At 28.0% G+C, this 16,153-nt stretch overlaps 3 protein-coding genes across 4 annotated transcripts; all 3 read left to right on the plus strand.

The window, feature by feature from the left end:
* The first annotated feature begins 1,744 nt into the window (after positions 1 to 1,744).
* Positions 1,745 to 3,491, plus strand: LOC114182582 (2-methylene-furan-3-one reductase-like). Of its 2 annotated transcripts, XM_085672742.1 has the most exons (5): positions 1,745 to 2,121; positions 2,244 to 2,567; positions 2,664 to 2,823; positions 2,994 to 3,104; positions 3,194 to 3,491. In XM_085672742.1, exons 1-5 carry the CDS (start codon positions 1,909 to 1,911, stop codon positions 3,223 to 3,225), a joined length of 840 nt encoding a protein of 279 aa, XP_085528868.1. In that variant the 5' UTR covers positions 1,745 to 1,908; the 3' UTR covers positions 3,226 to 3,491. The 2 variants fall into 2 exon arrangements, with proteins under 2 accessions (XP_085528868.1, XP_027925280.2); XM_028069479.2 differs by having other exon boundaries at positions 1,754 to 2,121; positions 2,994 to 3,491.
* Positions 3,492 to 8,288: 4,797 nt separating this feature from the next.
* LOC114181449 (2-methylene-furan-3-one reductase-like) lies at positions 8,289 to 10,271 on the plus strand. The gene is made up of 4 exons (XM_028067913.2): positions 8,289 to 8,591; positions 8,696 to 9,019; positions 9,586 to 9,745; positions 9,865 to 10,271. The coding sequence occupies exons 1-4, from the start codon at positions 8,367 to 8,369 to the stop codon at positions 10,131 to 10,133; spliced, it is 978 nt and encodes a 325-aa protein (XP_027923714.1). The 5' UTR covers positions 8,289 to 8,366; the 3' UTR covers positions 10,134 to 10,271.
* A 968-nt stretch (positions 10,272 to 11,239) lies between these two features.
* LOC114181459 (2-methylene-furan-3-one reductase-like) lies at positions 11,240 to 13,482 on the plus strand. The gene is made up of 4 exons (XM_028067923.2): positions 11,240 to 11,625; positions 11,734 to 12,057; positions 12,848 to 13,007; positions 13,101 to 13,482. Exons 1-4 carry the CDS (start codon positions 11,398 to 11,400, stop codon positions 13,364 to 13,366), a joined length of 978 nt encoding a protein of 325 aa, XP_027923724.2. The 5' UTR covers positions 11,240 to 11,397; the 3' UTR covers positions 13,367 to 13,482.
* The last annotated feature ends 2,671 nt before the right edge of the window (positions 13,483 to 16,153 follow it).

The raw sequence follows: 16,153 nt of genomic DNA on the forward strand, positions 1-16,153 counted from the left end.
AAATTTTAGATAACTTTATTTAATTTTAAGAGAATAAAATATAAAAATATCTAAATTAAGGACATAAAAAAATTCACAAATATTGTTTGCCAACAATGAATAATGAGATGGGTTCTTTTAAATGATTAATAATTAAATACTATCGATAGCGATTCAACATCTTGTTATCCTAAATAGGATTCCTAACATATATATATATATATATATATATATATATATATATATATATATATATATATATATATATATATATATTTTGTTAATATATATTATTATTGTTATTATAATTTCTTATTTACCATCATCACTATTGTTAACCCTATCACTTTTCAGCACCTTTATGGTTACCATTTGTTTCCTTATTACAACAATCATTACATTACTACTAAGAGCCATTATGTTACTACTATTATCATTTTTATTATTATTAATCAGATTTTGCACCGTCTTTAAGTAACTTTCTAAAGTAACTTTCTATTTTTCTATTTGTTTATTTCAAATTTATTTAAAGTATATCAACTCAAATTATATAAAAAATTATCAATTTAGTTGTTATATTATCGTATTTTACCGTCACTTATCCTAATAAAATTTTGACACTTCAATTCCATAATGTCAATACTATTACTATTATTTTATTTTTTTAATTTTCTTTTTTACCATCTACATCGCCAACTATCATAACATTAGTAATTTATTATTATTATTATTAAGCATTCAATAAAATTTAAATTCATTTTAATTTTATCGTATCTCAATTTCTTTTTATCTTATCTTATATTTAAATTTACTGACTTATTCTTCAGTTAATCAATAGATATTTAATTTGAAGCAGAGACCAACTTCTCACAAGACTCTTGTATTATGTTCATCAAGTAATTAATTCATATATATTCAAGCTAAACACTGTGCTACCCAAGTTATAAATAGTTTAACAATTTAAATTACTGAAAAACAAAAATTAAACTCTTACAATTTTACATAAGTAGGTCAACACACTTGCACATTTTATTTACGTATCAAGTCACTTGCACGTTTTTCAATTTTGGAAAATTATTTTTTATTATTAAGTTTTGACAAATTTATCTTAGACAATATTTTTGAAGTAATTTTTTATTATTTTATTTTCGATATTTTAAAATTATTTATGAAACCTCATAATATTAAATAAAATCATCAAAATTCAGTAATCAAAACATCATTATTTTTTAAAATTTTTTTATGTAAAGAACCTTAAATCCGTAGCATTATTGATCGACCTTAATTTTCTCGCATTAAATATTTTTCCACTTTAAACTTAAGAAAAAAACAATTAATGGGGTCAAATAAAGGAGGATTAAGTGTTAGGTAACATTTACATCGGATAATAAGGTGTAATTTACTCAAAAATAGATATCACTTATTTACATAATTTTTAAAACCATCTTAAACAAGTTTTATATTATCACAAAATAGTATAAAATCTATATTATATTTTATAATATTTTATTTTGTATTCCAATTTTTAAAAAATTAAAACACTAATTTAATTATTTTACTAAATTAATTTTCTTTTAGTTTTAATAACATTAAAAAAAAATTATACCTCAAACCCATCACATTTATATTTCAACAAAAAAGTTCTTACAAAATGATGAATATAGTCATTGATTGCAGATGCTGTACATAACATCATGAACCTTCCCAGAAAATCGTCATCATGAACTCTTGCATAGTTTGTCAACAAAATTCATGGCCATTGACAAAGAAGAAAGCAGAAGAGAACCAAGTGGTGACAACTGTACATGAATATTTTTCTTTCTTTATATATAGAGGAATGGTTGGTGTTGCAACTTGCAACATCATTGGTATCCACAAAACTCAGTTCTATCATCCTCTTACTCTTTTTCCCTTCAAACCACTCATACAATGGCGAGTACTCCTACTATTCCATCACACATAAAAGCTTGGGTTTACTCAGAATATGGAAACATAGAAGAGACTCTGAAATTTGAATCCAACATACCTACACCACAGATCAAGGAAGACGAGGTGCTCATTAAGGTTGTTGCTGCAGCCCTTAATCCTGTGGATTATAAGAGAGCTCTTGGCTTTTTCAAGAACACCGACTCTCCCTTGCCCGTAAGGATTTCATTTTATCTTATGTAATCGTACGTGAATTTTCATTTTGTGTCATTGAATAATATCTTCTTTTCTCGTTTTGCAATGTTAAATCTTGAATTTGGTGCTGGAAATGAATTAAGACTGTTCCGGGGTATGATGTTGCTGGTGTGGTGGTGAGAGTGGGAAGTGAAGTGAAGAAATTCAAGGTTGGTGATGAGGTTTATGGTGACATCAATGAGAATCCTATAAACAATCCAAAAAGTGTTGGATCTTTGGCAGAGTATACTGCTGTTGAAGAAAAAGTATTGGCTCACAAACCTTCCAATTTGAGCTTTGCTGAAGCTGCATCCCTTCCTTTAGCCATCATCACTGCTTATCAAGGACTTGAAAGAGTTGAGTTTTCTGCTGGCAAATCTGTTCTTGTTCTTGGAGGTGCTGGTGGAGTTGGATCCCTTGTTATTCAGGTTTCATATACTATATTTAATCATCTTTGGTTAGTAAAAACATTTTTAATCAAACTGAGTAATTGGGTATTCTAATATATGTGTTTGATGATGCAGCTAGCGAAGCAGGTTTTTGGGGCATCAAAGGTTGCAGCCACAGCGAGTACTGGGAAACTGGATTTGTTAAGGAACTTGGGAGCAGACTTAGCCATTGATTATACAAAGGGGGAGCTTGAAGAGCTGGAAGAAAAGTTTGATGTGGTGTACGATACAGTAGGTGAGACATTGAAACTCTGAACCTATGTTTTTGTCGTGTACAATGAATATGCTGCAACAATACACAGATAGATAAAAAAAAACAATGTTGTATAAATTATTGTACGTGTGTCAGATTTTGTGCAGTAACATTATTGAAAAGTTGTTGTGTACGAATGATTCCAAATTCAGGGCAGAGTGAGATCGATAGAGCATCGAAGGCTGTTAAGGAAGGTGGAAAATTTGTGACAGTAGCAGCACGTGGAAGTTCTTCTGCTATCTTCGTAATGCGCATTTCGGATGGTACTGTATTGGAGAAACTAGAACCTTATTTGGAGAGTGGGAAGGTGAAGCCAATATTGGATCCTAAAAGTCCATTTTCGTTTTCTCAGGCTGTGGAGGCATTTGCATATTTGAAGACTAACAGAGCCATTGGAAAAGTGGTGATACATCCCATCCCTTGAGCATAAAAGACCACAAAAAAGATGAACTCATCTTTTAATCATTATCGTCAAATTCAAGTTTCATAGATGATTTTGTTTGCAAGTTTTATGATGTGATGTTCAACTATCTTGTTAACTTCTCTTAAGAATGAATATGGTAGGTGGGGTGGGGTTAAATTTTAAATAAATCTATCATTCAACTCCATAAAAATTAGATTTAATGGAATCTGGTATTTTTTTTATTACACTCAATTAAATCCAACTCTCTTTTCATTATATTGAATTGAAGTAAATGAATTATAGATTTTTTTTTAAATTATTAAAATTTATAATTTTGAAATATTTTGTTCAAATTAAATAATTTATTAGTTGAATTAAATCATCTATTATCCTAGCTAATGATACTATTCCTCTGAACTGAACATTCATTGATGGAAAACTTTGCTGATCTTTTTGTATCGATCAGGATTGGCAGAGAGAAAATAAGCATCGAGGATTGTTTATATATGACTTTTTCAAATAGTTAACATAGGCTTATTAAAGAGTCAAAATAATATATTTAAAATTTATATATTTAATATTATTGTTATTTATTTTTTTAATAAAATAAATACATAATTTAGTATAGTTATAATTATAAAAAAATTATAAATATTTAAAAGATTGTTTATCAGTTTTTCATATTTTTAAACTTATCAAATAATTTAATAATAACTAAATTTTTTAACTATTTTTGTTAAAAGTCATAACATTGTTTCATTTTATTGTTATGAGCAATGATATTGTCATGTTTTGATCTTCATTTTTCTTTTATCAATTTTAAAAAATAAATTTATTCTTTTGTTTTTCATCAATATACTTATTTGAAAAACAAGTTTAAGACTAAAATATAATTTATCATAATCTAATCAAAAATTGAGAGACATAACTACTACAAAAAATTATAATGATCAAGTCCACCAAAAATTGTCTATAAAAAGTCACATAATACATTACTTACTCTTCTATATTCATAAAAAATAATATACAAAATGTCATGAGATAAAAAATAGTGCTAAATATTAAACAAGTATTTTACTACCAAGTGAGACAAGAGAAAGTTACTTTTTTTTTCTTTAAAAATGAAAGAAAAGATATAAAAAAATGGAGTCAAAAATAACAATTGTTAAAACTAGATCTGTCTACTTATCTTAACCAAGAAGGGATCTTGATTAATGATCTTTTCTTTGGTTTAAGGTAAATCTTGACGAAGTCTTTAAGTTTTAAACCTCAATTAATCAATTTTGCAGTTTTGGGTTAATGGACTGTTTTAACTTAATCAAGAAAGATTGTGAGAGAAGAGAAAGAAGCAATACACAACAATTTATATTGGTTCGATTCAAGATGAATCTACATCCAGTCTTCTCCTAAGTAACTCACTTAGGAGGATTCCACTAACACGGATAGGATCCAAGAATTACAAGAACACCTATATAATTCTAGACCCTAAAAACCCAAGAACTTGATTTACCAATCAAGAACTCCTCCTAGGAGCAATGCATCCACGCAATTGCACCTAGACCTACACTTCACACAAAGAAGTAACTGTAATCAGAAATATAATAAATAGAATCAAGAAACGAATACACCTATGTTGTGCAAATTTAACAATATGCTCCTTGATTCAAGCAAGACCCATCATGGTAGAATCAACTATCAATCTTCTTGGATCTGCACTTGAATGATCTTCCAGAAGGCTCAATATCTCTGTGTTTCTTAGAAGGCTGTCTTTCAGAAAGAATCTCTGTGATCTATCAATTTTTCTCCAGGCTTAAAACAGATTTTAAAAACAGCTTTTATACAGACTTCTCTGCTGTCATTAATGGATTAGCAATTTACCTAATCGATTATCGTGAGTGTATTTTCACTGCCTTAGTGCAATACTCACAGCTAATCCATTAGTTAAACAGCTAACCATTCATGTTTGCACAAGCAAGAGTGTAATGGTCCATTTCAGCACAATGCAGGCCTAATTCACAACCTGGTGCAGGCTTGATTTACATATGATAAAGACAAACTATTAGCCTAATGCACAACCTAACTAGACCAAAACTATTATCTATTTTAATCCAAAAACATAATCAAAACCATTCTTCATTTATAGGTGAAGTAGCTCCCCCTACCAACAAATGAGTCTCTATTTAACTTGTTTTTTTCTTCGATAACAAAAGAAATTAGATAAAGGTGAGAGACGAGTACAAAATATGAAAAACTCAAAAGATTACAGGAAAACAATGAAAATTATCTTAATAATTTTTTTTATTATATTTAATTTTATGTTTTACTATTTATTAACATTAAATATTGTACTTTATAAAATAAAAAAAAAAAATACTTAATTTAATTTTTATCAATTTTTCAATATACTACTACCTAATTTAAACGATACATATAAATTAAAAAAATTTAAACACATATAATTTAAAAAATTGAAAAAGCAAAAAGAAATTAAAAAAGTTTGGGAGGGGAGGGGAGTGAGTAAATGAATTTGAGGAAATGGAAAGGATATTGTAATGTTGTTTGGATTAGGGGATTTGAAAAGATGGATGAAGGGATCTCAAGAAAAAGTTTGTGGGAGTTTCTTAATGATGAGTATGTTTGATAGATTAAAAAAATGTTTTAATTTATAAAAATAGATGATTACCAAATTATCTTTATAGAGAAATATGATATAAATTTAAACATATGTAGTGAAAATTATATTAAAATAAAATTAAATTTGTTATTTATGATTTTAAAAAATAAAATAAAGTAAAATTAAAATTAGTAAAAGGAATTTGTAAGAATAAATTTTAAATACATTTTCCTATAAATAGTAATTTGCATATTATTACTTAAATTATTATTAACTAAAAATATATCAAATAATTCTTACGTTGACAAGTTATTCAATGGTATTAAATCATAACAAAAAATTATAATAATATAATTTTATTATTATAATTATTATTTATTATTTTAATTTATTATTTTATTATTTTATTACATTATCTTGAAGTATACAATTTTAAGTAGGTTATCTATAATAATATATAAAGAAGATTCCCTGTCCACATTTTAAAATACTAATTTTACTCTTTAAAATATAATTATTTATAAAATTTTTAAAAATTGACCGTTATTTTTATAAACTTTTTTATAAAGTCGTCTATATCTGTTTTTCTCTTTTTTTCTATTTATCAACAATTATTCTCTCATCTTTTTTTATATATTTTGCTTTATTTAATAAATATAATTTTATTTTATATATTAATTTAATAATATTATATTATCATTACTTATAATATAATATTATCTATATTTATATATACATACTATCGCACATGTGAGTACGTTAATTTGTATAAGGAAACTCTTGTATATATCAATTTGGATCATCAATATCAATACAATAAATCCACTTCGATACAATAAATACACCATTATTTTATTGAAAATCATGTCACTAGCTTCAATGTTACTTCTATTTTTTATCCTCTTAATTGTAACAGTGGGATTAGTGTTATCGACTGAAACTATTCTGTAAACTAGGTAGATACAAAACTTAGGATTTAACCCATATGGTGAATATAGATCACTTTAATTAAAAAATTCCTTAAAAAGTCACTTTAATTAACCTAAAAAAAATGCTAACATATTAACTTCTACCAAATAAGTAATTACTTCGCAATATGATTAATCAATGAAAAAAAATACTAAATACCTTTTTTTATGAAATAGGTCCGTTATGACTTTTTGTATTAAAAACTCCTAAATTAAAAAAAAAATCACATACTGACGAGTTGTATTTATATTTATAAATAAAAAAATTTAAATATATAATAATAATGATAAAAAAAACTAATAATAAAAAAAGATACACAACAGATATATACTCATTATTACATAAAAACTAAAATTAGTACTTTTTTTTTATCAAAATGACATTTTAAAAGAAACGGTTGGTTATGTTTTTCATTAAAAGTTAAATAAAAATAACTATATACTTCAATTATAATTTTTGCATAAATAATTTTTAAAATAAAAAAATTTAAATAAAAATAAATAAACTAATTTTGTTGATTTAGAAAACACAACATTTTTAAAATCGCTTCAATTTAAATAAGTCTTGTGGTGGCAGTATGAATCTCTGCTTCACTGCGAAGATGAACAGAGGCCCATCTGGTTCCAGTGCGTGAACCCCGAGCCCAATAATCCATCTTGGGTCTTCATTTTCACACCCCCTTTTTGTTCATTTTGTTAAATTTCCCCCGTTTTTCAATTTACATAATTACGCAGTATAACATATTTTGTTAAATCACATACTAAGTGTTGGCTAGATCGATGCTATAACATATTTTTTCTCAACCCTACTATCTTCATGGTTTTTGTCGTTTTCGTCTCCTCCATCCTTTGCCATTTATCAGTAAACAAATAAAAAAAATCTCAAGACAAACAAATAAAATTATATAAAGTATATTCCTCTGATTAAATCCCTCGTTGACTGGTGACATGATATGAATAATTCAATTAACCCTTAAAAAAAGTCGATTGCAAAACAAAAATGGTATACATCATGCATGACATGCAGAAAGAAACATATATATGGCAGCGATAAACAAAAATTGTTGCTTTACAGAATTTATTCAACGAAGAGTTGACCTATTCTACTCAAAGTTAGGGCTTAGTTTATTGCGAGGATGAAAAAGTTGAATGCAAAACCACATCATGCATGACGTGCAGAAAAAAAGAAGAAAAAACAATATATATATATATATATATATATATATATATATATATATATATATATATGTTGGTAATAATTGATAACTAATTATTACTTTAAGAAAATTTCAAAGAATACAGAGCTAAGTCTATTTGACTAAAATTTGAATGCATGAGAAAAGGATACCCCACATGGTGATTAAGAAATGAAAAACATGCAAAGAGGAAATCAAACTGAAGTCTCACATGATTAAAAATCCCAATTAATACTGATTTTCCTTCAAACCAGATCCTATAAATATATCCCTTCATGCTCTTCATCTTCATCTAAATCCTTATTATTATTACTACCTCTTCTTAGTTTATATATTCATCCAACATGGCAGAAGATGCATCAAGCACTGATCCTGTTATCCCAACCCACACAAAAGCTTGGTACTACTCTGAACATGGTAGCCCAGATGTTCTGAAATTGGATCATAATTGGCCATTACCACAACTCAAAGATGATCAAGTCCTCATCAAGGTGCTTGCAGCATCCCTTAATCCCATTGATTACAAGAGGATGAACGGCTTGTACAAGGATTATGACCCTCATTTACCTGTAAGTCATCATTTAACATTCAATCTCTTACAGTTTCTTCATGATTAATTGTTTGGGATACTAAACAATATAACTTTGTTTTTAATTGTGTGGCTATTGAGAAGACTGTTCCTGGGTTTGATGTTGCTGGTGTGGTGGTGAGTGTGGGAAGAGAAGTGCATAAACTGAAGGTTGGTGATGAAGTGTATGGTGATATCAACGAGGAAGGAGTAACAAACCTAAAGGCTCTTGGAACTTTGTCTGAGTATACCATTGCCGAAGAGAGGCTATTAGCTCTGAAGCCACCAAATCTAAGCTTCATTGAAGCTGCTGCCATTCCTGCAGCATTAGAAACTGCTTATGAAGGCCTTGAACGGGCTGAGTTTTCTGCTGGAAAATCTATTCTTGTTGTTGGAGGAGCCGGTGGAGTTGGTCACTTTGTTATTCAGGTATGTATCTATATCTATCTATATATATATATATATATATATATATGAAATCAAATATATAAATAGTAAGTCTTCTCATGCATACACCCACATAAGCATTCTGACAAACTATAATGAAGAAGATTGGAAAAGAATCTTGATTATGATTGTTCGGTTTTATCATGTTGAATTAGATTAAAAATATATTTTTAATATAGTATAAGAATCAAGAATTGAGATTATTTTAATGAAAATTGTTGTTTGTAAGTTTATTGTTCCATCTGTTATCGGATCACTATTAAATTACTAATTAATGTTTAGTTTTACATTCAAAATGTATATATTGCATTATCATAATGCTATCAAATTACTAATTAATGTTTAGTTTTACATTTGAAATGTAGATATCCCAACATGAAAAGGTTTTAAGATTGAGTTGAACTTAAAATGCTTAAAATTTGTTTCTGAACTATAGGAAAAACTGTGCTGGTTATGGTTAATTTTGAAAAGTGTGAATGAATTTGTCTTTGGTTAACATTATAGGAGATCTCATAACATATCTTTTCAATGTAAATATTTGGTTGTAGCTTGCGAAGCATCTTTATGGTGCATCAAAGATAGCAGCAACTTCTAGCACTGGAAAATTGGAACTTCTAAGAAAGTTGGGAGCTGATTGGGCAATAGATTACACAAAGGAGAACATCGAAGACTTAACAGAAAAGTTTGATGTAGTGTACGACACAATAGGTCAGTTCTTTAAACCAGAAATTATTTGACACTATTGTGTTGTTTTTTAATAGTTCATTCACTTTGTATATATATCTGTGAATGGAAGCATTGTTTGATGATGAAAAGATGAAACACAGGAGAACCTGATAGAGCTCTGAAGGCAGTGAAGGAAGGTGGGAAAGCTGTGACAATAATACCTCCTGGACTTCCACCAGCCATTTTCTTTGTGTTAACTTCTAAAGGCTCCATTTTGGACAAGTTAAGACCTTACTTTGAGAATGGTCAAGTGAAGCCATTACTTGATCCAAAGACTCCAGTGCCATTTTCTCACCTTGCTGAAGCCTATTCCTACTTACAAACTTCAAGAGCCATTGGAAAACTGGTTGTTTATCCCATACCCAATTGATATAAATGTATTGTGTTTATGCACTCCTTATAGTTAAGGTTTGTGTCTGTCTTTTACCATGTTTCATGTAATTTGTTCCATCTGTGTATTAATTGAGTTCAAATCTTATATGAATAATATATGCATCACCTTCTTTTAGTTGGACTTCTCTAAATACATAACTCTATAATTAAGAAATATTAAAACTTTTCACCTTTGAAATGTTTCATTATCTTCTGCACATTTTCTAAATATAACTTAAGCCATTTCTCACAAAACCGGCATGTAAAGTGAGGATTGCACCTAATTATATATCGTGAATTGGTCTTATCTCTAGTCGATGTGGGACTTCCAACACACCCCCTCACGCCGAGGTATATTCATCGCGTGTGTGGGACAAGAAATTAGTAGGTCTGTTAGCGGCCTGATATCAGGTGGAACAGAATGTCCAAGAAAGCTCGCTAGGATAGCCTCTAACTTGACTGTGATACCATGTTAGAAGTGCACTTTAAACCTAACTCAACCCCACAAAACCGACTTGTAAGATAAGGATTGCATCCACTTATATATTGTGGTTTGGTTTTATCTCTAGTCGATGTAAGACTTCAAACAAACCCGTCCAAATGCGTCTTATGAAACAAATTACTGTCCCACTTAAGTAAGCCTAAACTCACATCAAACGAAGTCAAAATACTTTTACTTACTTTAAATATCACTTTTTCACTCAAAAAAATCGCTGCCTATAATATCATGTTCCTATAACAAATCACGTATTTAAATAATGTGGAGGCTAATATCACTATTTTCATATTAAAAAAATGGGTAGGTAATTGATGGGCACTAAACAATTAAGATACCTTTTTGTCCGGCTGCTATATATTTTAAATTAACTAAAATATGATCATCCAACATAAAGCTTTTCATATATATGTTATTCAATTACTAAGTGCTAAAAATGAATGCTTGTTCATTGAAAAAAGTATAGAGTTTTATTCTTTCTTCTTTTTTTCCAAACGAAAAATATCATCCTTGTCCTGCACTAATTTTTAAGTAGAGAGCTACCCAAATACGAAACTAGTTTAAAGAAAATCACAAAAATTTCAAATACAAGAATACAAATTCTCTAACCAGAATATGCATGAATATTCTATATATGATATGAGATTCTAATTTTCCATCAAATTAGGACCTATAAATTTTGCCTCTGTGCTCTTCATCTTCATAACTCCTTATTCTCTTAATCTCTCCCTAATCTCTTGCTAATCACTACAAACAAAGATCTATCATGGCAGAAGCTGAATCAAGCACTGATTCTACTATTCCAACCCACACAAAAGCTTGGTACTACTCTGAACATGGTAGACCTTCTGATGTTCTAAAGTTTGATCCTAATTGGCCCTTACCACAACTCAAACATGATCAAGTTCTCATCAAGGTCATAGCAGTATCCCTTAATCCAGTTGATTACAAGAGGATGCATGGGGAGTTCAAGGATACTGACCCTTATCTACCTGTATGTACACACACCTCCACTTTTTCTTTTCTGATATTTCATTTCATTCCTCCTTATAAAACATTCTAAAACTTTCAATGTCTAAAACTTTGTTAATGGTGTGAGAAGATTGTGCCTGGTTTTGATGTTGCTGGCACAGTGGTGAAAGTGGGAGGAGAAGTAAGGAAATTTAAGGTTGGAGATGAAGTATATGGTGACATCAACGAGGAAGGGTTGTCGAATCTCAAGATTCTTGGCACTTTGTCAGAGTATACTGTTGCAGAAGAGAAACTATTGGCTCATAAACCTTCCAATCTAAGCTTCATTGAAGCTGCTAGCATTCCTTTGGCACTTGAGACTGCTCTTGAAGGTTTTGAGCATGCCCAGTTTTCTGCTGGCAAATCTGTTCTTGTTTTGGGAGGAGCTGGTGGAGTTGGAAGCTATGCCATTCAGGTACATCTTAACATATATTTTTGCTGCCAAAATCATATCCAAATTTTGTTTAAAAGGATTTTAGAATAAATATGTTTTTACTCTCTAAATTCATAAGTAAATTTCTTCTAACTCAATATTTTTTTACATGTAAAATGATTTTTCTTATTGACATTTGAATTAAATCCTATTTGATACATTCTAATTAAAATGTCAAACTAAAATCTCCTTTAATATGTAAAAAAAAGTTAGTATTATTGAATTAAAATGATTAATATTCATTTAATTACTAAGTTTAGAAATTAAAATAAATCAAAATTTAGAACAATAACAAATTTAACCCTTATTTTTACGTTTATATCTCAAACTTTGATACAGATTGATCAAACTTTAAACATGAATAGATATAATTTTTCTAATTTAATTGCGTAAAACTTGTTTTGAGGTGCGAAATAATATTTCTAATTAGTATTTGAGTTGTTTACATTATTTGACACGTTTTATAACTGAAATGTCAGATTAAAACCCCTTAACACGTAAAAAAAGTTAATATCATTGGACTAAAATAACTAACATTTATTCAATTTTTAAGATTAGAAATCAAAATATATCAAAATTTAAAATGATAACAAATTTCAATTTCATATCTAAATTTAAAGATTAAAAATATATTTAACTCTTATTTTTTCATTATTGTGACATTAATGTAAAATATCTATTACTTTATGATATGATTAATCTGTGTCCAAAAACTTATCTGATCATCTTTTCTAAGATGGTGAATTGCTATGTGTTTGTTTTGGTTTTGCAGCTTGCCAAACATGTTTATAAGGCATCTAAGATAGCAGCAACCGCAAGCACAGGAAAACTTGAACTTCTGAGGGAGATAGGAGTTGACTTTCCTATTGATTACACAAAGTACAACTTTGAAGATCTTCCAGAAAAATATGATCTGGTGTATGATGCAGTAGGTGAGACTTTTGAACCAATGAATGTTATCTTTATTGGTTCTCATGAACCCTAATTGCTTACCAAAAACAAAAACTTGTGTATATATATTATAGGGCAAACTGATAGAGCCTTTAAGGCCATTAAAGAAGGTGGAAAAGTTGTGACAATAGTGCCACCTGGATATCCACAAGCAATCTTTTTTGCACTAACATCAAAAGGATCAAACTTAGAGAAACTGAGACCTTACTTTGAGAGTGGTCAAGTGAAGCCTATACTTGATCCCAAGACTCCATTGCCTTTTTCTCAGCTTATTGAAGCCATTTCCTATTTAGAAACTTCAAGAGCCACAGGAAAAGTGGTTATTTATCCCATTCTATGACCATAACTTATCACAAACTCATGATGTTGTTATGGTTAATGTTAATGGTGATGAACTTTTGAAAGTGTGTACTGAGTTAGCTATGTTTATGTATACAAAGTAATAACCTTGCTATTATTGATAATGGTTGTGTTTGAAGGGAAGACCTTGTTGATTAGATGAGGTCAAACCAACTTCAATGATTGATCTCAAAAATAAATATATTGGTTAAATTTTTTTAAAAAACTAAAATCAATCGTAAGATATTAATTTTGAATTAATATATTATGTTTTATTTTCTGAAAAAGAAAGTATTAAATTTTTATTTTGCCTTTAATTGAACCATCGCAATGTTTTGGCAAATCACTCCATGTCTTGGGCCTACTGTAAACTAGGCCCAATTAAATATACCAAACATATACAGAAAAACAAAAATATGTTGAAGGTTTTCGGCCTAAGACATTGAAATGGGCTAGTTGGGCCATAAGGCAAAAAATGGTAAGTCGATTTATTGCATTGCATAATAATAATAATAATTAATAACACTCTTTATTAAGAACTAAATAAATAATAATTTTAAGAACATAGAATTTTAAAAACTAATTTCTCTATTTCTTCCTTCTATTTTGACAAGTATTTTTTGTATACACGGACTCTCTACACAGATATTTGGATCAATTATGCATGATTTGAGTCTCATTCTTTAAACTGCAGATTAAAATAGTAAAATGACCTAATAAATTGGTTGTCATTTCTATGTAGTCGAAGAAATTCAATTTATTTTATTATTATGACAGGTCTTGAAGTTTGACTGACAACGATATTGGTGAAGGTATATATATATATATATATATATATATATATATATATATATATATATATATATATATATATATATATATTACAATTTTGGATGACTTTATCCCTCAAAAATTTTTAAGAAACTCCTTTTATATGACAACTAGCGTAAAGACAAACGCTATCGTGTCTGTGTGTACGCATTTTTTAATATGTGTGATATTATATTAGTAGATAATGATATTGTAATGTTATTAAGTTAATATATAAAATAAAAATATATTTATTAAGAATTAAAATTAAAATGAAATTAATAAGAAAAGATAAAAAAAATAACCGTTGATAAATAAAAAAAAAAGTACATATAGACCGTTTTATAAAAGACTTGTAAAAGTAATGATCAATTTTCAAAAATTTAATAAAAAATTTATCTTAAAGGGTAAAATTAGTATTTTGAAATGTGGACACAAAAGAGAGAATCTCTTTATATATATATAGATATAAATAGTTGTATTTGTAAAGAATTTTGTATACAACTAAATTTTGATAAACCGCAAGTGATATATAAAATTATTATCACAACAAACTCTACCTCGTAATATTTAATGCAACACATATTAATACAAATAATCTCTAACTTATATACTTTGTTTTTTGTAAAGATTTTTTCATTGCTAAGTTTCTCTCACAAAATTGAGTAGGTATAATAGAGGCCGTAGTATAGTGTTGTTTGGTATAGTGGTTATGGAGGAAGCATCCCATTAAAGAGAGGGAAAAAATTTAGGTTAAAAAATGAAGAAGAAAATGAAAGATTGTTTGTTGGTATATCATTTTTAAGATTCCCTGTCATGGAAATGGTGGATCCTACGTCTACTTCCCTATCAAAAATTATACATCACCAGAAACAATAACCTCTTTGCTTCTTCATACCCTTGTTTATTTCTTTAAGATCACAACTCATTCAAAAAAGAATTAAAAAAATACCGTTATCATATAAAAAAATAAATAAAAGTACCAGAAGATTCCTCTCATGTCTGGTGGTGTTTTCTTTGTCTTTATTTAACTTCATTTAAATTAACATTCATGTCTGTGCCCTAACCCTAATGGGGGCCACTTAAAGTTCTTTGTGAATTAGTTGCTAATTCACCTGTGATCTTTCTTTTCCACTAATTAATAATCCCAACCAATATAAAAATAATGAGTAAAATGTATTTAGTACTACTAAAAAAATTTATATTTTCTGGTCAATTTTGTTTTGAAATTTGTTTTAGGAAATATTTATAAATTTTGTTATGAAAAAAGAGTTGTAGAAAATTTTTACCAATTTTTTTGTATAAAATACTTTTTGTAACAAATTTTGTAGAAAATACTTGTAAATTTTATAATTTTGTAGAAAATAATTATTCATGAAGAAATTATCTGCCAATTAAAATTTTTAAAAAAATAATAGAAAAAAGTTTTTTCTTGCAATTTTTTTTAACAAATTTGTAAGAAAATTCTCATGTAATATGAGAATTTTTAGTAGAGTAAGTTTCTCAGGGTAAATTTGATTTCAAGTTGTATATTGTTTAGTTTCATGGTCACTGTTGTTTTAAATTTTTAAAAAAAACAAGATGCTGTTTTCAATTTCTTTAAAATATTGATTATTTTATGTTTAATTTGTTCCTGGATAATGATTGACAAAGATAAAGTATGTGAAGTGAGAAGATAAAAAATGTCTGATAATGAAACTGATTTGGACAGATATTGTATTATTGATGATTTTGGGAACATCTTATAGTGTATTTGATTGGCAATGTCGTAATTAGAGATTTAATATTTAGATATATCTTCTTCTAAATAATATTTGTTGAAAATATTAGTCACTCAAATGAATATTTGATTTTTATTAGATTAAAAAAAACTTAGTTGAGAGATATGTATAACATTTAAAAAAATAAAAGCAAAAATATATGTATCCTTTTATTTATTTTATTTTTTATAACAGGTGAGATTTGGCCCTCTTTATTT

The sequence above is a fragment of the Vigna unguiculata genome, chromosome 4 (genome assembly GCF_037176805.1).
Source record: "Vigna unguiculata cultivar grain cowpea cultivar isolate G323 ecotype 2 chromosome 4, ASM3717680v1, whole genome shotgun sequence".
NCBI lineage: Eukaryota > Viridiplantae > Streptophyta > Magnoliopsida > Fabales > Fabaceae > Vigna > Vigna unguiculata.